General features: G+C 49.2%; 1 protein-coding gene across 1 annotated transcript in view; it reads left to right on the forward strand.

Moving 5' to 3' along the window:
* ITSN1 (intersectin 1) overlaps window positions 1–23,440 on the forward strand; it is a 106,673-nt gene that overhangs the window by 7,329 nt on the left and 75,904 nt on the right. The window contains 3 exon segments of the mRNA XM_021538736.3: window positions 20,058–20,117; window positions 21,279–21,371; window positions 22,029–22,092. Coding sequence (XP_021394411.2) covers window positions 20,090–20,117; window positions 21,279–21,371; window positions 22,029–22,092 — 185 coding nt within the window. The 5' untranslated portion in view covers window positions 20,058–20,089.

Genomic DNA, 23,440 nt, shown 5'->3' on the forward strand with positions numbered 1-23,440 from the left:
GCACGGCCCCGAGGCTGCCAGAGCTGCAGGAGCCTTTGGCCAGCGCTGCCAGGGATGCCCAGGCTGGGGTTGGTGGGGTCTGGGCAAGGCAGGATGGCACTGGGTGATCCCTGTGGGTCCCCACAGCTCAGGATATTCTGGGATTCTATGATTTTAGGAAATCTGGCAAAGTTTTCTGTTAATCACACTTTTAATTTGAATATACTCTTTGTACAGCCAAATTCTGAGCCTTTAAACATCACCATTTCCCAGGATACCAAAATCCCCGGGGCTGGCAAAGCCCTCCCAGCCCAGGGAGTCCCAGCTGGGCCCCATGCCCACCTTGTCCCCAGCCCAGAGCACTCAGTGCCACCTCCAGGGGACACCTGCAGGGATGGGCACTGCAAAGCTCCCTGGGCCGCTCTTTGCAATGCCATTGTGTTTGTGTTGTGCTTCTTGGTCAAACTGCAGCCAAATTCTGAAGATTTCCATTGGAGAATTCAGAATTTCTCAGGTGAACTGGTGGGATCTGAGCTGGTTTCACTCTGCTCCCGCTTGTCTCTCGTGACAGACTTTGGAGTCCTTGCTGAGAGGGAAGGAGAACTGCAGGACTGAAAAGAGTAGGGGTCTGTAGGATTGCTTTTTCCTTGCTCGACTCCCACCTTGTTTGGAGGCAGGCTAAGAGAGCTGGAGCTAGGAGGCAGGGAGGGATTGCACGTGGTTGAATAATAAACTTTGTGCCCATCGTGTCTTTGAGTGTTTTAAGGACTTTGGTGGAAAAGGCAGGGAGGATCTTTTGATGGGTGGTAAAGTTGATGCAATCAGGAATCACGGGAAGCCGATGAAATAATGTTGCTTTTTTTCCTGCTCCGTATTTCAGCCAGGAAAATGTTACTCTGTAGCTCCAAGGAAATCAGGCTGTCCTGCTGGAGTTGCTCAATTCCTAGAGTTTCTAGAATCTGTTATGGTAATGCCAAGTTCCGGCTTTCCCGGGATTACTTTGGTGCAATCCTGGATTAAACCACCCAGGGTTTCTCAGGGAAAGCAAAGCACAGTCTAGCTGGGGCAGGGCAGCAGCTACATGTGTGCAGGGAATATAATCATGCTGAATCTCTTTAATTGTTATGTTAAAATGAGACATTCTGCTTGGGAAGTTCAAACTAGCGACAGAAATTGAGTGCTCGTGCTTAAAACACCCCCTACAAAATCCTGCCAGCATTATGAATGAAAAATGCTGACTCAGTCCAGCTTTGTGCACTGAAATGAGACCCAGGGAACTTGAGCACTGAAATTCTGGTGACACTTCATTTCCTTTTGTGGGCAGGTTTATTGCACTTTACTCTCCCAGCTTCAGAAGGGAGGAAAAAAAAAAAAGGAAAAGAGGAGAAATAAATAAATTCTTATTAAACAAAAGTTCCTTGAATCTTCCCCAGAGACCCTTGTGTGCAGTTCCTCTCCATCTGAGATAGCTTTTAGCTGGAGAGGTTTGGAAAGGCAGTAAATACAGGGGCACAAGGCTGCAGGTGGCCTGGGTACAGCAGGATGCAGTTTCCCAGGCTGGCTTTGCTCTGATGAACAAGTTCAAGGTGGCAGCAGCAGTGTCTGGTTCTGTACCAGCCAAGGACAAGGGGCTGCCCTGGCTTTTCTGGCAGTCCCTGAATGGGCTGGGAGGGACCTTAAATCCCACCCAGTGCCACCCCTGCCATGGCAGGGACACCTCCCACTGTGCCAGGCTGCTCCAGCCCCAGTGTCCAACCTGGCCTTGGGCACTGCCAGGGATCCAGGGCAGCCACAGCTGCTCTGGGCACCCTGTGCCAGTTCTCCAGGACTTCTGTGAAGGAGCTCCCAGGAGGAGCCAGGCTCTGGAGCTGGGGAGGGGAGCTGGGAAAACACCAGGTGAGCAGAATCAACCAAAGAGGGGAATGGAATCCGTCTCAGCTAAGGCACTTCTCAGTCCCTGGAGGGGCGTGGTGTGACAAGACAAAGGGAAATGGCTTTAAGAGGAAGGAGGGGAGGGCTGGATGGGAGATTGGGAATTGTTCCCTGGCAGGGTGGGCAGGGCTGGGATGGAATTCCCAGATTCCCCTGGATCCCTGGCAGTGCCAAAGGCCAGGTTGGACACTGGGGCTGGAGCAGCCTGGGACAGTGGATGAGCTTTAAGGTTCTTCTCAGTCCAAAGCATCCTGTGATTTCGAACATTTGCCTGTTGAGTTGTGTTGTTATCCCTGTGAAGTGTTATGAAACCAGGTGAATGCATTCTGCCAATAATTCTATCTTGGATTAGCTTGGCTTTGTCTCTCATTAAAGATTAAAAACTTTATTCTGTGAAGATTTAAATAGAAACAAAGCCTTGTGATAGAAGGAAGGAAATTTGTAGACTTCTAAAGCAAGCATTCTCAGGATGTGCACTTGGGTTGATTTACACGAACCTAATATTAGCCTTGATTATCCTTATTTTTGCAAGTTACATGGAGGTTTGCATTTTTATATTTGAGCTAGGGGAAAGCACACACATGAATTCTCAGGGTATCTTGGTTTTGTTTTGCTGAGATAAAAATTTCAACTGAGGTGCTTGTTGGCCTACAGGAGGGAGGTTGGGTCTTGTTATGGCTCTGCACATGAGGAAACCTAGAGCAGGAGTGGCTTCAACTAAACGTGGTGACAGCCAGATCACTGCATCGTTCTGGGAGCTCACAGGACCCAGGTTACAGACAGAGAATCCCCAAATCCCTGAGGCTGGCAAAGCCCTCCCAGCCCAGGGAGTCCCAGCTGGGCCCCATGCCCACCTTGTCCCCAGCCCAGAGCACTCAGTGCCACCTCCAGGGGACACCTGCAGGGATGGGCACTGCAAAGCTCCCTGGGCAGCCCCTGCCAGGGCCTGAGCACCCTTTCCATGGGGAAATTGCTGCTGCTGTCCCAGCTGAGCCTGCCCTGGCCCAGCCTGAGGCCGTTCCCTCTCCTCCTGTCCCTGTTCCTGGAGCAGAGCCCGACCCCCCGGCTGTCCCCTCCTGGCAGGAGCTGTGAGAGCCACAAGGTCCCCCTGAGCCTCCTTTGCTCCAGCTCAGCCCCTTCCCAGCTCCCTCAGGAACTCTTCATTCCCTTCCCAGCTCCCTCAGGAACTCTCCATTCCCTTCCCAGCTCCCTCAGGAACTCTCCATTCCCTTCCCAGCTCCCTCAGGAACTCTCCAGCCCCTTCCCAGCTCCCTCAGGGATTCTGCAGCCCCTTCCCAGCTCCATTCCCTGCCCTGAACACTATTCAGCCTCTCTTGCTGTGATTGATGTGCAGGTGCCACTGCAGAGCTGATGTGTTATGTGCCTGCTTCACCTCCCCAGAAGATTCCCTGATGAAGTCTTCCGAGGGACATGGAAATATTAGTAAACTTGGCCTGTTGTTGGGGAGAGTGTAACCAGTGTGGAAAAGTCTCATGGAAATGCTGCTCCCAAGGAGAGAGGCTGCTGGAATGATGTCCTGGCAGATTAACAAAAGGTGCACACTGGGTGTCTGTTTATCTGCTCCTGGTTATCAGATTTGTTTTAAACTGCCTGAGTTCTGTACACAACTCAGATTTACACTGTGTTTTTGATCACAGCAGTGAACAGAGTTTTCTCCTCCCACTAGCAATAGGCTAAATTGGTTGGGAAAGTATTTGGCATTTGTATCCAATTTATTCTGTTTAAAAAATATCTCCACAGCTGGTTGCTATAGAACCATTATATTCCTTCCAGATTCAATGGTTAGTGTTGGATACAGTGGGGAAGTTATTGGCAAGGTAACTGAAAAAATGTGTGAAGTTCTTTGTCCCTGGGGACGGTGCTGGCTTAGTGCCTCCTTGCAGGACTCCTTTATTCCTGGTTTTCAATGGCTGGCAGGAGCAGTGCTGGTGGATCTCTGACCTCTGGCACTGTGGATCTGGTTACTCATATTTTTGGCCAGGCTGTTACATTTTAATGTTATGTCTCCTTTTTTTTTTTTCCCTTAGATCTCTGTGTATCTGTTCAGTCTGTCCAGTCTAGGGAGAAGCATTTTAAAAATGAGGTTTGTGTGAGTTTGTTATGAGTCTCAAACACTGAACTTCGCATTGAAACCAAATTAAATCTCACTTGGAACTGTGAGATCCTGATTGGAACATTCATGGTTCCCCCTCAGGTTCTTTTTCTCTGTGTGGGTTGGTTTTTTTGGTTTGGTTTTTTTGTTTGTTGGTTTTTTTTGTTTTGTTTTGTTTTAATAATGCTTAATTCACACGTGATTTCTGTGTGTTACTGGGGCTTGATACTCTGCAACTGCTGTTTTCCAAAGCAGATCAATTCTTCTGTCACACAGTGTTTTCCAGAGTTTCATTGAATTCCCATGTGCAGCCCCCTGGAATATCAAATCTAAAGGTTTTACCTATCTAATCAAAGTTTTTTTAGTCTTTGGGGAATCCAGCCTGAAACACAGGATGTGGGCAGGGTGCTTCATGCCCTTCATCCTGTATCCCTGCAGGATTTGTTAGGAATGTTCTCTCCAGGCTTTGGGGGAAGCCACGTGTGGTGTTTGCCTGTTCAGGCAGGTGTATTTGGATGTGTCTTAATATTCTGCATGTATTATTTAGAAGTGGTCTAACAACTTCCTGAACTGTCAGCAATGAAATGAATTTCAAAGAAAGGCTCACAGCACTCTCCAAGTTCTGAAGTAGGTGAGCAAAGCGAGCACTTAGACCTCTGGTAGCCTGATTTGGGCTGCTGGCCCAGGGTGCCCAGAGCAGCTGGGGCTGCCCTTGGATCCCTGGCAGTGCCCAAGGGCAGGTTGGACACTGGGGCTGGAGCAGCCTGGCACAGTGGGAGGTGTCCCTGCCATGGCAGGGGTGGGGTGGGATGAACTTTAGGTCCCTCCCAGTGCAGGCCTTCTGTGATTCTGGGATTTCTGGCTTCAGCTCTGCTGTGCCTGTCTGTGTTTCAGGAACTTTTGCCTCCTTTTCCATGGTGGTTGTTGGGAGTCTCCCCAGAGTTCCCTGACAGGTTCTAGTGCACGTTGTCCCGAGGTGTTGCATTTCCTTCTCAGCCTGCAGGATTTGCTCTGTTGCCCAGTTTCTTTGTCTCATTCCAACCTGATTGTCCCAGCTGGTACCTCCAGTTCCTGGAGGATTTTAACAGTGCTCTGACCCTGTCCTGGCTGCTGGCAGCCAGGATTTGGGAGGCCTCTGCAAGCCCTCATTTGAGGTTCTTAAACAGGAACCTTTCAGAAGGCTGAGGGAATGATCTCAGGATTGGAAGATAGTGATTTTTCTGCTGGGCCCAATTCAAAAATCTTTCTCCTTTGTTCATGTCCTGAAGGAACAAGAGGTGCTGCTTGGGTTTCTTTCCTCCTTTCTTCCTACTCCTTGAGCATTCCTAGCTGTCCAAGCAATGATTAAAAGGGCCATAGACAAACATATACCCCAATACTTGTGTTATTCCTTCATTTGTCCTCATTTCATTGAAATAGTGAGATTCTTCAGGCCTGGAAGCCATGAGCTGTTGCTATATAGAGCTCCTGTAGCTTGAAAGTTGTCATGGATAATGTTTGCTGGAGAATTACAAATAAAAAGGGAAAAGAGCAGAAGTGTGTGAGTAAATGACCTCTTCAATGTAGAGCATGAGGGCATCTCTTGCTGGGGGCCTTAGCTGAGGATTATTTGCTGCTGCTGTTTCCTCCTTTAAACATATGAAGTGGCTTTTTTTTTTTTTACTGGACTTTTTTTTTTTCTTGTGTAATTTGGGGTTTCCTGCTTGAAAGTTGCACCAATCCAGCTGAACATTTGGAGGAGTGCTGAGTGCTTGGGTTTTCAAACTGTCAGCAGCAGCATTTAATCAGATGAGAACTGAGGCATGTTCATGTAGTTTTATCTCTAAGGGTACTGAATTATTCATTTCTGTGAGAAAGCAAAGTGGATTTGATGTAATTGGTGCTCCCTGGGGCCTGGTCTGGCTGGTCACAGCTTGGAAACTGAACATATCACCTGGAAAATGCTGTGGATCATCCTTGGCACGTTCAGTGCCTCTGTTGGTTCTGCATTAGGAAAGTACAAAGTGCTGCACTGGGGTCGGGACAACCCCTGGGATCAATCCAGGCTGGAATGAGCAGATGGAGCAGCACTGGGAGAGCTGGACCTGCCCCAGCCCAGAGTCCCCCGTGCCCTGGGCTGAGCCCCAGCTGGGGATCAGGAGAGGGACTGGGATTGGGATTGGGATTGGGATTGGGATTGGGATTGTGCCCCTGTGTCCCACAGGTGAGATCCCACCTGCAGAGCTGCCCCAGCCCTGTCCCAGCCCAGGAGGAGCTGGAGCTGCTGCAGAGAGCCCAGAGGAGGCTCCAGGATGAGCAGAGGGATGGAGCAGCTCTGCTGGCAGGAAAGGCTGGCACAGCTGGGATTGTTCACCTGCACAGGAGAAGCTTTGGGCTGAGCTCAGGGTGAGCCCCAGGAAAGCTGGAGAGAGGCAATTTCCAGGGCATGGAGGGACAGGACACAGGGAATGGCCTCAAATTGAAAAATTACAGGTTTAGATCAGATATTAGGAAAAACTTCCTCCCTTGAGGGTGGGCAGGCCCTGGCACAGCTGGGGCTGCCCCTGGATCCCTGGCAGTGCCCAAGGCCAGGTTGTGGAGCAGCCTGGGACAGTGGAAGGTGTCCCTGCCCATGGCATGGGGTGAGCTTTAAGGTTCTTTCCAAACCATTCTCTGGTTCTGTGTATTCATTTTCCTGGTGTCAGTGGTGGTTGAATGTTATTACCCTTTCCCTTCCCCAATCGTGGAATTTAATTTTGGGGTAAATTTCAGATTCCTTCCTCTGCAAGCAGGCAACTCTTCACCCCAGCAAGTTCATTTTGTGTTTTCTCTTCACTTCAAGCAGCAGTAAACACCTGTGGTACTTTTCAGGAGAATTGCCAACTTCACTGTTGATTTTGAGAAAGGCTTTTTTGACTGATGAATGTTTGATTGTAAGTGCTTCAGTACAGGGTGGTTTTGAATAGTTGAAATATTGACAACTTAATTTTTCCTGTAAAATATCATTAGGTTACACTTCTGCAGCCAAGTGACTGCCATAAACTCTTGCTTGCTGTTTCAGAATGTAATGATTGATGAAGTTGTGGATTCATCATTAGAATGCCAATTTTCATTTTGAGCTCTCGACTCAGAAGGTAAATAACCAGGAATGTATTTTTAGCATGCAGAGTTTATTTTGGAGATGTTGGAAGTTGCCAGCTCGTGGAGAATGCTGTGCTGTGCTGGAGCCAGGAGCTGAGCAGTTCCTGCTGACTGCAGTGCCAGCTGGGAGAGCCTCTGCTCCTCACGCTGTCCCCAGCCCTGCTGGGGCCTTGGTTTGTGCTGCAGCAAGTGGCCCTCGAGCCATCTCCTGCTGAAGTCACAAGACTGCTGCCAAGGCAAATTGCCCCTATTTTTAACAAGCCAGATGGAGAAATAAAGGAATCCTGAGCCACAGTCAGGACTGACAGCAGCTTCTGAATCACCTGGGTGAATTGGATTGTTGAGTTTAATCCACTGCTGCAAGTGTGAGCTATAAATTGTGCCACTTGTTCCTCCTGTGCTGTAAGTTGTTCAAACCTTTCATATCTGTCTTTGTCAGGCACTGATCTCTGCTCCCTGTGAGCAGGGACAGGACCTGAGGGAACAGCTCGAGCTGTCTCAGGGAGGTCTGGGCTCGAGATCAGGAAAAGTTCTTTCAAAGCTGCTGTCAAGGCAAGTCAGACCCTAAAGGAAACTGCTGTCTTCAGATCATTGTTCTGTGGTGGGTGTAGCACCATCTTCTGAGCAGGTTTCATCTCTGCCCAGAGGTGTGAACCTTGGAAAGCTAAGTCTTTGGGAGGTTTGACTGGAGTGCTGTAAGAGCTGTGGGAGTTGGAGGGAGGAAAGGGATGAGTTGTGTTTATACCATGGAGCTGCTGTATCCTGCCCTTCCTGCTCTTCATCATTCCTTGGCTCTTCTCTCCCTGACCTCTCTTTACTCTTTTTCGTCTCCTCACTTACCTTTCTTCACTCCCTGCCTTTGCTGAGGAAACATCCTGGCTTGGATCAACCCCACTGTGTCCAGCAGGAGCAGAGCAGGGATTGTCCCTCTGTGATGGCTCGGAGAGGCCCCTCGAAGGCTGTGCCCAGTTCTGGGCCTGCAGGAGAGACCTGGAGGGCTGGAGCGTGTCCAGGGCAGGGAACGGAGCTGGGAAGGGGCTGGAGAGTTCCTGAGGGAGCTGGGAAGGGGCTGGAGAGTTCCTGAGGGAGCTGGGAAGGGAATGGAGAGTTCCTGAGGGAGCTGGGAAGGGGCTGGAGAGTCCCTGAGGGAGCTGGGAAGGGGCTGGAGAGTCCCTGAGGGAGCTGGGAAGGGGCTGGAGAGTTCCCGAGGGAGCTGGGAAGGGAATGGAGAGTTCCTGAGGAGCTGGGAAGGGGCTGGAGAGTTCCTGAGGGAGCTGGGAAGGGAATGGAGAGTTCCTGAGGGAGCTGGGAAGGGGCTGGAGAGTTCCTGAGGGAGCTGGGAAGGGGCTGGAGAGTTCCTGAGGGAGCTGGGAAGGGAATGGAGAGTTCCTGAGGAGCTGGGAAGGGAATGGAGAGTTCCTGAGGGAGCTGGGAAGGGAATGGAGAGTTCCTGAGGGAGCTGGGAAGGGGCTGAGCCTGGAGCAAAGGAGGCTCAGGGGGACCTTGTGGCTCTCACAGCTCCTGCCAGGAGGGGACAGCCGGGGGGTCGGGCTCTGCTCCAGGAACAGGGACAGGAGGAGAGGGAACGGCCTCAGGCTGGGCCAGGGCAGGCTCAGCTGGGACAGCAGCAGCAATTTCCCCATGGAAAGGGTGCTCAGGCCCTGGCAGGGGCTGCCCAGGGAGCTTTGCAGTGCCCATCCCTGCAGGTGTCCCCTGGAGGTGGCACTGAGTGCTCTGGGCTGGGGACAAGGTGGGCATGGGGCCCAGCTGGGACTCCCTGGGCTGGGAGGGCTTTGCCAGCCCCAGGATTTGGGATTCTCTCTTGGGGATGCAGAGTTCAGGGTGGCTCTGTAGGAACCAGCCTGCTGCCAGCACACATTGTCAGTGGGTAAGGATCCTGCTGTGACATCCCAGGAGAACAATTTGTGGGTGTACTTGGGCACTGATTACCAGTCAGCATGTTAAAAACTTGCAATTGTGAGGGTTTTAAGGAGGAGGTTTGTTTTCACAGCTGCCTTGGCTTTCTTCTTGAATCAAACTTGAAAGGTTTTTTAGATCTATTATGTTGGGAAATCAGCATCATGTTACAGTTTTGCAGTTGGATTTTTTTTTTTTCCTAGTGCAAGGCTGCCCCACAACCTTGTAGCAAATTTTCCTGATTACAGGGAACTGCAAGCCAGTCTACTTTTGAAGTACCCACAGGGGAGAAATTTGTGAGCTACAGTAAACAAACCTCCCCATGCCACAGATTTGTGACTTACAGTAAATAAACCATTAGCACTAACAACAGCCTTAATGTTCTTATCCTCTTGCAGGAAAGGAATTTTTATCCTGGAAAGGCGTATTAAAGCGTTTCAGGACAGGAAAATTACTCTTTGCAGTGTTATTAACTGTCCAGACTTCCTGAGTCATTTAGAGAAGGAGCATAACAAAATTTTCTAGAGCCAGCATGGAAAATGCCTGTTCACATGGTACTTCTCCCCCAGCCTGCATCCTTCAGAACAGCTCCAAGTACTTACACAGTGAGGATGAGCATCTCTTCCTTAACTGTTTGATACATGATGTTTTTATTAAAAAAGACCCTGTCTTCCATATCTAGATTTTTCCTTGGAGTTCTTGGCTTTGTGTGCATATCCTTGTTCTCTCCTGCATGGCCTGAAATGATTCCCAGCCCTTGGCAGACATGCAGAGTAGCTGGAACTTGGGGTCACTTGGAGAGATCCTCAGTGGTTCAGTGCTGCTGCTGTGGGGCAGAGCTAGAGCTGAAATCTGGCTGTTCTCCCAGTAAACTCTTGCCTTGACCTGTGGCTTTGTGTTGAGACAAACCTGAACCTCACTCTGTTTGCTTTGGGGAAATCTTGTTCCCTAAATCCTCACCCTTCAAGTCCCATGAAATACATGGAAAGTCTTCCCTTGTTTTGTCTATTTTTCTCATTTCTTTGCTGTGTCTGAACTTGGCATTACCACTGGTAACACATCCAGCAGGATTATTCCTGGCCTTGTATCTCAGCATTAGAAGAGAGCAGGGTTGGATGGGATACTGCCCTGGCAGGATGGGCAGCCCTGGCACAGGTTCCCAGAGCAGCTGTGGCTGCCCCTGGATCCCTGGCAGTGCCCAAGGGCAGGTTGGACACTGGGGCTGGAGCAGCCTGGCACAGTGGGAGGTGTCCCTGCCCAGGTGCAATGGGATGAGCTTTAGGATCCCTCCCATCCCAGAACATTCAGTGATTCCTTTACCCTGGCTGGGGGTTGAAATTTTTCTGGTTGTTGAGATGCAGGAGCCTGGTTTATGTGGAACTGCTGGGAAAGCACAGCTGTCACCTGGAAAGCAAGTTTGGCACATGCCTTTGCACAACTTTTTTGTGCCATTCAGATGTACTTGCAGTCAATTAATAATTTATTTAATATAGAAAGAGGATTTTTAATTTGGTTTGTGCCTTTTAAAATGTATGTGTCTCTGTTCTATATGTATTTACAGTTTGTGTTTTTATCTTGCAGACTGTCCTTTCCCTTATCCCATTGCATGTATCACTTGCCTGGTTTTGTGGTCACACCTGGGATGGTTTTGCTCTTGTGTGAAAACTGCTTCTAAGCATTTTGAAGGGAATTGATCTCATGGAACCAGGAAACCCATGCTTTGGGATATTCCCTGTCTCATGCAGTGAAGCCCTTTTTGCTTCATTTCTTTAGAGAGTGCTTAAGGGTATTTTAAATAGGAGACAGGGGCAATGGAACTTTACCATGGTTAATTCCCTGTTTAGGCTTTATGCAGCCTCTGCATTGGCAATGTGAGAGTCCCTGACCCTCCCTATGAGCTGGTGCCTGCTCAGCCCCCTTTGCAGTGCATGGAAATCCCTTGATTTTACAAATGCCCAAGGGCCTGTCCTGTCCCTGGGAGAAACAGCTCATGAGTTTCTCTGTTTCTCCAATGTCTGCATTTCTTCCATATAAAGCTGTGTTTCTTGTCTGCTGGACATTTTCTCCTCTTGGCCACATGTGATCAACCAGTGTTGGAGCAGCAGGGCTAGGTGTGACCAGAAGGAGGGTAGAAAGCCTGGTCTAAATGCCACAATTAAAGTCTGTTTGTTTGTGCATCTGAAGGGCTTCTCATGTCCTGCAGGAGCTGAGAAAACAGAGCTTGGAAGAAATTCAGAGCCCCATGTCCTTGGGTGGGAGAGAGGAGCTGCCTCAGGCAGTGGTGATGTGGGCTGACACAGCTGCTGAGATGCTGATAAGACCTGGTAGATGCTGAATAATTCTATTAAATGGCTGGTTAGAAAATCTGCTTCCCAGATCTGCACCAGCAGAGCCCTGCACTTATGTAACTGGGAGAGTTCAGGAGAGCAGCTGCTTGCAGGGGACAGAGTGACCTCCCCGAGTCCTTCAGAGGACAGAACCTTTGCTTTCATCACCAGCTGGAGCCTCTCCCTGCCCTGCCAGACCTTTTATCTGCTGGATGTGCCTCTGAGCAGGGGAGAGGGAATGGACTGCACATCCTGAACTCCCTGACTCAGCACTTGTGCTGACTCAGGCCTTTTTCTTCCTTCCTACCCTTCCTCCAGCAGAGCTGTTACTTAGTGGCAGAGATGGGGAAGGTGAAGTGAAACAACTCAAGAATAGCTGATTTTCTTTTTTTCTTCATTGTCCCCATTTCAAAGGAGCAGCTCTAAAGTTGAGACAAGCACGTGGATTTTCACAGCATAGCTATGTGGGATTAGGTCAGGCCTACAAGTGATTAAATCTCAGGCTGGAAGGCACCACTGCTGTCCAAGCCAGACTTAACAGCTCTGAACTATTCCTTTGGCTGCCCTAATTCTTGTAAAAACATCCAGCTGGATTGAAACATGGGAGTTCCTGCAGAGCTGTGTCATGGGCATCTGTAGGAAAGAGGGGGAAGAAGTTTATGAGCCACTATCCAGAGTATTTCCATGATCTTCTTGAATTGGATGTGCTGCAGCATTGTTCCCCTTGCTACAGGAGGTGGCCTGAGGTAGGTGGAATAAGTGTGAGAGTGGATGCAGGAATAAGGAAAAGGATAATCTGCAAAAAGCCATGTAATTCTTTATTCTCTCACCCAATTGGGGTGGTTCTTGCAGCAAGGAGCAAGGTGAGGACTGGAGAGAACAGAAATGTGGCAAGGAGAAAATGCCCACAGAAATGATCCAGGCTGCACTGGGCTTTCAAAGCAGCTGTGCTCTGCCTTCTGAAAGCTGGAGTTAAAGAGTTAAGGGTGGCCAGGTTAAAGGTGTGATGTGACTGTCAGACTCCTCTTAGAATAATGCACTCCCATAAAATTAGGATAAAACTGTCACTGAGGGGTTACAGAGCACTCAGACTCAGCCAAGGCTGAACTCCAGGCATTGGCCACTCTTCTCTTTGGTTCCAAGAGTTTCCTGAGTGCCACTGCTTAGGGATCCTAGAGCCATGGACACAGCTGGATGGACAACTTGGAAATAAAGCATAACTGTCTTCAGTTTATGGGATGGAAATATCAGAACCCATCTGCTTTACTTGCTTCTCTTGGTATTCATGTAGTCACCTGATGGGTGTGGTTGAGAGGGACCACAGTGGCCACTTGGTGCCACCTCCCTGCTCCAGCAGGGCCATCCCAGAGCACAGGGCTGTGTCCAGGTGGCTCTGGAATATCCCAGGGAGGAGCCTCCAGCCCCTCTCTGGGATCTGTTCCAGCTCGGTCCCTGCCCAGGGCAGGAGTTGTGCCTCCTGTGCAGGGAATTGCTGGGCTCAGCCCCTGCCCGGGGCTCTGGGGCTGCTCTGACCTCCTGCACACAGGGACAGACAGACAGGGACAGACTGGGACAGACTGGGACAGACAGACAGGGACAGACTGGGACACACAGGGACAGCCAGGGCTGGGGCTCCTCTCCTGGCTGAGCAGCCCCAGCTCCCTCAGCCTCTCCTGGGCACGGGGATGCTCCAGGCCCTGGCTCAGCTCTGCTGGATCTGCTCTGGGAGCTCCAGGTCTGTCAGACAAAACAGACTTGGAGATGCAAGGGCACACAACACTCACATCCAGCAGGGTATCCTGCACTTTCTTGTCCTCCTTTCCAGGTCATTCTTGAAGCTAATGTCAGGCTGCCATTAAGGTTGTTGTAGGTGTGCAAGTATTCCCAGCTTCCTAATTCTTGTCTTCCAGATTTTTGGGTTCAGTACTTGTTTTGAAGGAGGAGGAGTCAGAAATTGCCCACTGCCATTGTGTTAATGAGGGTTTTTAACACACTCATCCAAACAAACAAAATGAGCAAACAAGTCACTGCTGCACCTGTGTGAGTAAAGGCAACTTAAAAAATTAAAAAATTTTAGCACTGAGAAACTCCTGGAATTCCTGCTTTACATGGTCTGGTAGTTCTGAATGAAGCCAACAGCTATTAAACTAAAAATAAAACAAGATACTTATTTCTTATTAAGGAGTTTAGAAACAGTTGAACAATATGGTGGCTTTTCATTGTGTTAAATTTTTAAAAATGAGAGTCAGTCATCTCTTGGACAGGGTGTTGCAGTCCAGTCACAGTTCACGTGGGGCTGGAGTTCTTAGAGGAGCCCATATGTGAGAGATCCCCAAATCCTGGGGCTGGCAAAGCCCTCCCAGCCCAGGGAGTCCCAGCTGGGCCCCATGCCCACCTTGTCCCCAGCCCAGAGCACTCAGTGCCACCTCCAGGGGACACCTGCAGGGATGGGCACTGCAAAGCTCCCTGGGCAGCCCCTGCCAGGGCCTGAGCACCCTTTCCATGGGGAAATTGCTGCTGCTGTCCCAGCTGAGCCTGCCCTGGCCCAGCCTGAGGCCGTTCCCTCTCCTCCTGTCCCTGTTCCTGGAGCAGAGCCCGACCCCCCGGCTGTCCCCTCCTGGCAGGTCTGTGGGGCACTGGAATTGTTGGGTTCCCAGGTCAGGGAGAGCAGTGACAGATCAATGACACTGCAGGGGATCAATAATGTGAAATGCTCACAGGACCATTCCACAGCTGCTCTCTGTGATCTCCCCCTGCTCGGGGTCATTGGCCTGTGCTGTTCTGGGCTGGCAGAAAGGCCCTGGTTGTGAAAGTTGTTCCAGTTGCACTGAACATCTCCTGGCTTCTGGGGTTGACCTCTGTGTCATCTGGGAGGGGGAAAGCCCAAAAAGTCTGGCAGTGAAATCAGAATCATGGAGTGGTTTGGGTTGGGAGGGACCTTAAAGCCCATCCAGTTCCACCCCTTTGCTTGTCCCTTGTCAAGGACACCTTCCACCAGAGGAAACTCCACAACCTCCCCATCCACGGCTTCCCATGGAGCCCAGAGCACAGGGAGCCTTTCCCCATGCCTGACCTGGGGATGATATGTCCCCAGGCACAGGGATGGAAAGTGAACAAGAAACACCAGTAAGGAGCCATTCCAGCAGCACCAGTTCTACATTAGGTAACACTGGAACTTTATCACCTGCACCATTATCTTTACAGACACTAACGAGAAACATTTGCTTACCCCCAGCTCTGAGTGAGGCAGACAAGGCCCTGCCCAGCCAGCTCAGCTGTCAGGCCTCTCTCTTCCACCTTGCACTGCTGTAGCTAAGCTCAGAAATACCTAAATTCTTGATTCTCACTCCAAATTACTACTTCTCATAAACCAATACTCTCTACACAAGCAGAGTTTATATATATATATATATAATATATATAGTTTTTATATATAGATTATATATAATATATAGACTATATACAATATATATAGATTATATATAATATCTACTAAGTTATATATATACATAATATATAGTAAGTTATGTATGTATAATACATATTAGGTTATATGTATATAAAAATATATAACCTAACAGTAACCCCAGAATTGTTCACCTAAAGGTAAAACGGAACCATGTAGAGAAAACTCCACATATATAAAATCCCAGACCACATCTAAATTTAAGTACTGATATTTAAAGCTTTTACCTTGAAAAAATGAGTAGGTTTAAGATAACTCCAGTAAAAACATTTATTCATAGGAGTCAGACAAAGATGAAAATTCCTTTCACAGTATATTATATATGGACTTTAAAAATATGGCTCAGAACTTTATTAGAGTTTCTATTTAAAATTATCTGTGCTCTGCTGAGGCCATGTTTACAGAGACAACTGCAATAAAACCACAGGAGGTATAAATTAAGAACAATTGAGCTGTTTCAGTGCTGTGTGTCTTTATACAGATAAGTTTTACACAAGAAAGATCCTGGTTTTGTTTTTCCTAAAATGCAACCCAGCACTTCTATTCCTAAACAATTCCTCCTGAGATAATTCTTGATCTGAATGCCAGAATTAATTCCTGAGGCCACTTATCGGTCACATTCCTCCTCCCACAGGAAAAAAAGGAGACAAACCCAACCAGATAAAGTCACAACATCCTCCAAGAATTCCAAATAACAAAATCCCCCCAAGCAGGACATCACATGAGTGTCCCAGGCTGACAGTAGGGTTTGGAGTTTGCAGATGTCCCATGGGAAAGCCTCTAGACCAAGATCAATCAAGGGACTGAGAGTTTTAGCAAAGCCTGGTAAGTTTGCATCAATGCTGGAAAACAAAAGCATTTTGAGAAATGCAGGGAATTCTGAGCCTTGCTCTTTGGAGATCACATTTTAACTCAGTCACCAGTTAGCAAAACTTTGCAGGGTTTCTGTTCCTTACAGGAATGATTGGGAAAGTAAAAACCTTCACAAATGTCAAGTCCTGCCATTTCTTCTATTTTGTTCCAAGTACCCAGAAGAGATTAACAAAGCACCTCCCCACTGCAGACACTTTTCAACAGCTGTGGCAAAGACCAAACTGCTGAGAAGTCACTTCTGCATCCCAGAATCGTGGAATGGGTTGGCTTGGGAGGGACCTTAAAGATCATCTGACTGACAGGAGGGGCAGACAGAGGGAACAGGGACAGGAGGAGAGGGAACGGCCTCAGGCTGGGCCAGGGCAGGCTCAGCTGGGACAGCAGCAGGAATTTCCCCATGGAAAGGGTGCTCAGGCCCTGGCAGGGGCTGCCCAGGGAGCTTTGCAGTGCCCATCCCTGCAGGTGTCCCCTGGAGGTGGCACTGAGTGCTCTGGGCTGGGGACAAGGTGGGCATGGGGCCCAGCTGGGACTCCCTGGGCTGGGAGGGCTTTGCCAGCCCCGGGGATCCTTGGTGGGGAGAGGAACTGTGGGATGGCTGCTGTTGGTACCATGCTGGGAATTGCAAGCTGGAATATTTGCCTTTTCTGGAGGCTTGGGAAGTACAGAACTTGTCATGACCCCAGTTCAGTGGTTTCTACCCTGTGGACGAGATGTGGGTCTCTGCTCTTCAGGGAAGAAGGGATTTATGTAGGAAGGAGCTGTTTAATGTTGGATTGGTTTGGCAAATCCCAGTGCAGCCGTGGCTTATGCTCTTTGATGACAGGGCAAAGGTGAGAGGCTCAAAGTTCCTGTTGTGCTCTCGAAAAAAAAGGATAAATTATCAGTTGCATCTCATGCCTCTGGTGCAGAAGACTCCCTTTGAGGCTCTGTTGGTCACGTTTCATTGCTGGCATGGTTCTGCTGCCAGGGGCGTTCTGGGCTGCCTTCCCCAGGGAGCTGTGTGCAATCCACTGACGGGGCAGTTGTGCTTCCCCTGCTCGTCTCCCCTGCTTCCTCTTTGAATCATTCCTGAACTCATTGGTCAGCAGCAATTGAATTTAGCAGGGTTCCCAAAATTGCTGAGGTGTCCAGGTTTATACAAATCTCAGTGGTTGGAGTGAAATCACAGCTTTCCTGAGGGAAGGATTGGCACAGAGCTCAGCTTATCCAGCCCAGATTTCTGCCAGCTCTCTGGGTGTTTGGTTCCTTCACAGTTTTTTATTTTATGTCACTGTGGGTTCTTTCTTGGGTATGCTGGGAGAGACAAGGAAGGCAGAGGAGTGGAGTGAGTGCTCCTGTGGAACTGGTAGAGACTGGAGAATGTGGAAGGCACAGCTAAACAATTGGCTACTGTTTCAAAATAAGGTTGGAAATTCGGATGTCAGTTCTGAGCCCTCACTGCAATAGATACCTGAGTTGAAGAGTGTCCAGGGCAGGGAAGGGAGTTGGGAAGGGGCTGGAGAGTTCCTGAGGAGCTGGGAAGGGGCTGGAGAGTTCCTGAGGGAGCTGGGAAGGGGCTGGAGAGTTCCTGAGGGAGCTGGGAAGGGGCTGGAGAGTTCCTGAGGAGCTGGGAAGGGGCTGGAGAGTTCCTGAGGGAGCTGGGAAGGGGCTGAGCCTGGAGCAAAGGAGGCTCAGGGGGACCTTGTGGCTCTCACAGCTCCTGCCAGGAGGGGACAGCCGGGGGGTCGGGCTCTGCTCCAGGAACAGGGACAGGAGGAGAGGGAACGGCCTCAGGCTGGGCCAGGGCAGGCTCAGCTGGGACAGCAGCAGCAATTTCCCCATGGAAAGGGTGCTCAGGCCCTGGCAGGGTCTGCCCAGGGAGCTTTGCAGTGCCCATCCCTGCAGGTGTCCCCTGGAGGTGGCACTGAGTGCTCTGGGCTGGGGACAAGGTGGGCATGGGGCCCAGCTGGGACTCCCTGGGCTGGGAGGGCTTTGCCAGTCCCAGGGATCCTGTGCTGGTTTATTTGCTTCACAATACTTCACATATATATGATATTTTATAATATAACAACTGTGCCAGATGTTTCTGGGCATAAATAATATCTGTTCTCCATCTCTGAGCCCTTCAATCACAAAGCAACTTGGGACAGGATGGACCTCAAAAGATTATCTGGTCCAACCTTTGGGAGGGAGGCTTGGGGCCCCTGGTGTCACCTCAGTGATGCCCAGTGAAACCTGTGCTTGTGGAACTGAGGTGATCCATCAGCAATGAGCAGCAAACTCCAGCATATTCCAGCAGGAGAGAGATTTGCCTTATCCTCAGTTTGCTTCCCTGTCTCTGTCTGCAGTCAGCTTTGGTTTGGGTTTCAGCCTCTCACATTTAACCACAGTTCTGTGCTCCTTCTCTCCATTCCCCCAGCTGGCTTTGGTTTTTTTCTTGCTTTCTTTCTTTTTTTTTTTTTTTTTTTTTTTTACCCTCTGGAAATTCTTTTGAGTAGTTTCTGCTTTCCTTGGCATCCAGCATGGGGCTGGTGTTCAGACTTCCCACTGCCTCTCCTCTTCCTCCTGTGTTCAAGGTAAAGGGAAGACAATTCCTTTGGAATCCTGGGCAGTCTGTGGAGGACGCTCTTCCCTGAAGGGCTGAGCACTGTAAATGCTCTGCTGCTTCCCCTTGTGCTGAAAAGGAACAGATAATATGGAAACTGCCTGGGCTCTGAGAGGGGGGACTTCACGGACTTCTGCTTTTGGGTTTTCCTGATTTTTCTCCTTTTTTTTTTTTTTTTTTTTGTGTGTGGGGTTTTTTTTTGTGTGGTTTTTTTTTGTGGGGATTGTTTTTTGTTTGGTTTTTTTGTTTGTTTGTTTGGTTTGTGTTTTTTTTCCTTTAAGTTTCATTTTGTTTTAGTTTTCCTTTGGCTTGTTTGGGGTTTTTTGTTTTGTTTTTATTTCTTCCTCGTTTTTTTTCCTCTTCCTTTGCCCCCCTTTTATTTTTTCCTCAAGGTTTCTTTGCAGTCATAAAACCCAGCAGCATCACTGAGTTCTTTCCCACAGCAGAGAACAATAAGAAAACATAGGCAAAGATAAAAGTGCTGATCTTTCAGCACTTCAGGAATGCTTTTGGGAGAGCCCCACAGCTCAGGGGGTTCACTCTGAACCCTTGGATCTCTGCACCTGGAGTTTGAAATTTTTGGGATAACGCTTGCTGTGCAGGGAGCAGCATCAGCTGCCTGCCCTGGCCTGGGGCACAGGGCTTTGGAGTCACCTGCTTGGCTGAATTAGGAGGAAAAAGCCAGGATTGCGCCCATCATTCCCTAAATTCCAACTGCTGGGGAGCCTGGCTGGCAAAAGTGCCAGGGGTTTGTGCAGGGACATCTGGGCAGGGGATACAGAGGAGGTTCCCAAGTTGGAAGCCAGAAGAGAATGTGGGAAGTGTGAAAGGGGGATGGGGAGGGGAGCAAACAGTGATTCAGACAAAAGGAAATTGTTGGTGCAAGTGAATGCCTTTTCTTAGGGATATTGATAAATTTCTGCTGCTGTTCAAGCAGCCTAAATGATTCTCCTGATTCTGTTCCCCTTTGCCTTTCTGCTGTTGCCTGGAAGACACGAGTGGAATCTCACAGGACAAGAGGCCATGGCTCATTGTTGTGCAGCTCCGGTGCTGCTCATTGTCCCCTGGCTCAGGCAGCTCATGTCAGCCTTTGTGTGCAGCAAGAAAAATGTTTTTCCTTTTCTGTGTCCCGATGAAATTTGGAGCCTGTGTGGTGGCTTTGTTGGCAGAGCCAGTGGTGCTCTCCTGCAGGCTCCACTCCACCTTGGGCACTTGGTGCTCCTCAGGTCTGGGCTGGGACAAAGCAGGACATGGGGTTTAATCTTTATCATGTGTGTGGTTTAAAACAAAGGGACCTGAGCAAGGCAGGGCATTTGCTGTCAGGAATAAAAACCAGATCACTGACGTTGGGTTGCAGCACTTGGAAATGGAGCCAATTTCCCTCCTAAGCAACAGCAGGGCTTGTGACACTCAGGAAAGTCATGGAGCCTGGAGCAGCATCCCTGGGATCTGACTGAGCTCTGCCCTCACTCCATCTCTGGCTATTTATAAATAAAGGCTGGTTTTGAGGCCACTCTTAAAGCAGTGTAGCTGTCTGCTGGTAGGGAAGATGCCCTCACAGATACACAGGGAAGTGCAAAAATGAGACACTGAGTGTTGTGAGTCCCAGCTGGTGTGGGAAGTATTGATACAGTCCTGCTTCCTCACTGCCTTTTTTTTCCTGTAGTAATTAATCATACAGAAAATCATATGGAAAATTGAAGATACTGTGTCAAATATATATTTCTTTTTTTTTTTTTTTTTCAGGCATCTATTAACAAGCTAAAAGTGACAGAACCATGGCTCAGTTTCCAACAGCTTTTGGGGGTAAGTGGTTTCTAATGTGCGCTGCACTGTTCCTGTGTGCAAAAACTTGGCGTAAACGTGTTCCTTTCCAAGGGCTTTCTCTAGGGAAATGTTTGTGCATAATTCTGAGCTGCTTTGTGGTGGCTCTGCAGACACCTCCCAGCCAACAGCACAGAGCCCTGTGTGCTGCAGCCATCCCTTCCAGCCCCACTCTGTGTCCCTGCAGGGCAGGCAGGGTCACCACCAGGCTGCTCAGGCAGTGGCACCACCTCATTCTGCTCCACTGGCACTGGAGAAGTGCAGATGCTTTTTCCTTTCAGGGTTCCTGGACTTGTTTGTCGCTGAAAGGTCCAGCCTTTGGGTGGTATCATTTCCAGATTTTCCCTTCTTGTCCCATCACCCACATTTAGGTCAGAACAAAAGTAACACATTTTTTAGCTCTTCATTTTACAGCAGGGGAAGTTGCAGCATCTGGAAATGCAGTGAAAAATCCAGGATGGGCCCTGGCAGTGCAGTAGGGACAGGAATTTTTGCTACTCACGTGAAATCACAGAATCCCAGCCTGGTTTGGGTTGGAATGCTCATCCCATTCCACCCCTGCCTTGGCAGGGACACCTCCCACTGTCCCAGGCTGCTCCAGCCCCAGTGTTCAACCTGGCCTTGGGCACTGCCAGGGATCCAGGGGCAGCCCCAGCTGCTCTGGGAATTCCATCCCAGCCCTGCCCACCCTGCCAGGGAACAATTCCTGCTGTATAACTCACCCAGATTTCCTCTCTTTGGGTCTGAACCCATCCCTGTCACTCAGTTCCTGATGAACAGTCCCTCTTCCTTGCAGGCCCCTTCAGATCCTGGGAATCCATTTGGGAGTTGAGTTCTGCAGCTGATCTGCAGAAGGGTTACAAAAGAAATATCAGTGCTGAGACAGAAGCTGCTCTGGTTGCACTTAGCATTTGTTGAGGGCTGTTCTCTGGGCAGGGTCAGGAGGGATACTGGGGGAAGAGGTGCCTTTGCAGGTAAAGGAGCTGGAATTTCACCTCTCTGTGCTCTGGGGGCAAATGACCTCCCACCCTTGGCTTGTTTGAGGAGGCCCAGAATGCTGTGAGATAATTACACTCAGAAATAAAAGAGGGTGTTTTTTAGGGAATGTTTCTTAATGTCATTTCTCCTTTTCTTTTGAACCAGGCAACCTGGATATCTGGGCTATTACTGTGGAGGAGAGAGCAAAACATGATCAACAGTTCCATAGTCTGAAACCAACTGCTGGATTTATCACTGGTAAACAAAGAATTTCCACTTCTAATTTTGTTTAGTTAAATCTTAACTAGTGAGCTTAAATGTGTACAGAGCTGCCTGGGAGACATATGGGCATAATAATTAGAAAATTTGAACAGGTATTTCTTATTTTATGTCCCATTGTTCAAATATTCTGCCACATCAGCCCAAACTTTTCTGTTATTTTCTGATATTTTCTCTTCCCCATCCTACAGTGGAAGGGAGTGATGGGTTCTTTGTGCCTGGGGTCAGCCCACCACACTAATATTGTGATAAATAAAAGGTCTGATTAAATAAAGGTGTGTCTATTTAACTGAAATCGGGTTTAGAAATTGTTTGTACAGCACTGACATCAGCATGGTTGACCTCTTGGAAAGATCTAAATGCAGAACTGATTGAAGCAGTGTGAAGCAAAGCTCCAAATCAAGGAATTGCACTGATCCTAATAAACTTTCATCAAACTTTGGTCTTAAAAGCAATAGGAGGCCTCCTCTTAATTACTTTGTTTTGTTACGTTGGATTTTCTTAGTGCTTTGTACATGATCATCAGTCATGGAATGGGTTGGGCTTCTGTTGCAGATGGTTTTGCCTCCTGATTCCCCATTCTCTGTGCCAGGTGTTTGGAGCTGAAGCTGAAGCCATGTCCTATTTATTTTACAGGTGATCAAGCCAGGAACTTTTTTTTCCAATCTGGGTTACCTCAGCCAGTGCTAGCACAGATATGGTGAGTGTGGGGTGGGCACAGGCTGTGTGTGGGGCACACTGGGGCAGGGCTGAGTCCAGCTGGGGCTGAGCTCTCCTGGGGCTGCCAGGCCCAGGCTTGGGGCCAGCCCTGCTCAGGCTCTTTGTGGGGATCTGCATCCAGGGCTCCCTGGCAGTGCCAGGCTGGGTGGTGTGGCTGTGCCCCAGGGCAGGGAGCTCTGCGGGGGGATCTGGGCAGGCTGGGGTCAGCAGGGTGAGGGTCAACAGGAACAAGTGCTGGCTCCTGCCCTGGGGTCAGCACAGCCCCATGGAGCACTCCAGCCTTGGGCACAGGGGCTGGGAAGGGCCCTGGGGGTGCTGGTGGCAGTGGCTGGGCACGAGCCCGAGGTGCCCAGGTGGGCAGGAGGCCGATGGCCCTGGGCTGTCCCAGCAAATGGCATTTTGGAAGTTGGCAGTTTCAAACCCACATTTCAAATTTCTAAATGCTTTCAGCTCTGTTAAAACTGACTACAATACAATTATGCAATTGCTAAGCCCAGTAATTAATAATAAATCTGCTAATGGGAGAGCCTAGGCAAGACCTGGAGTGTTAGCTACAAAAATGAAGATTGACAGAGTCTGGAGTTGCAGTCCAAGCTTGAAATTGGAAATTTTTGTCACTCCTTGGTGAGTTCTGCCAGATCAAATCTGCTGTCCCTTACACAGCACAGACATTCCAACACTGCCAGATTTTCCTGCAGGAATGAAAGTGTTTCTGCTCCAAATGCTTTGGCCCTGCCAGGCCTGCACCTGTGTGTGGAGGGACAGGAGCCAGGGAATGGCTCCTACTGCCAGAGGGCAGGGCTGGGTGGGAGATTGGGAATTGGGAATTGTTCCCTGGCAGGATGGGAAGGGCTGGGATGGAATTCCCAGAGCAGCTGTGGCTGCCCCTGGATTCCTGGCAGTGCCCAGGGCCAGGTTGGGCACTGGGGCTGGAGCAGCCTGGGACAGTGGAAGGTGTTGGGATGGGATGGGATGAGCTTTGAGGTCCCTCCCAACCCAAACCATTCCAGGATTCCATGATTCTTCTTGGTTTGCATTAATAATATTACTACCAGTACAGATATTGGTGTGAGACAGAGAATTAAAACTGATTTTCATTCCAGATTGGGTAAGAGAGAGAGAGAACTTTGGGGAAACCTGTTCCCTTTTCCTGCCATTACAGAAACTTTCTGGTGCAGTTAAGGACTGTTAAAGGCAGAATTTTTCTCTGTCAGGAGAAAGAGAATTATTTAATTGCTTTGGAAATCTGCATGCCCAGGCCTACATGGCTTTTGAATAAAGAGCTTATTTTCTTTTCTGATTATCTTCATCTTACAAATGTCAAAGCT

This window comes from Lonchura striata, chromosome 2, assembly GCF_046129695.1.
Source record: "Lonchura striata isolate bLonStr1 chromosome 2, bLonStr1.mat, whole genome shotgun sequence".
Classification (NCBI taxonomy): domain Eukaryota; kingdom Metazoa; phylum Chordata; class Aves; order Passeriformes; family Estrildidae; genus Lonchura; species Lonchura striata.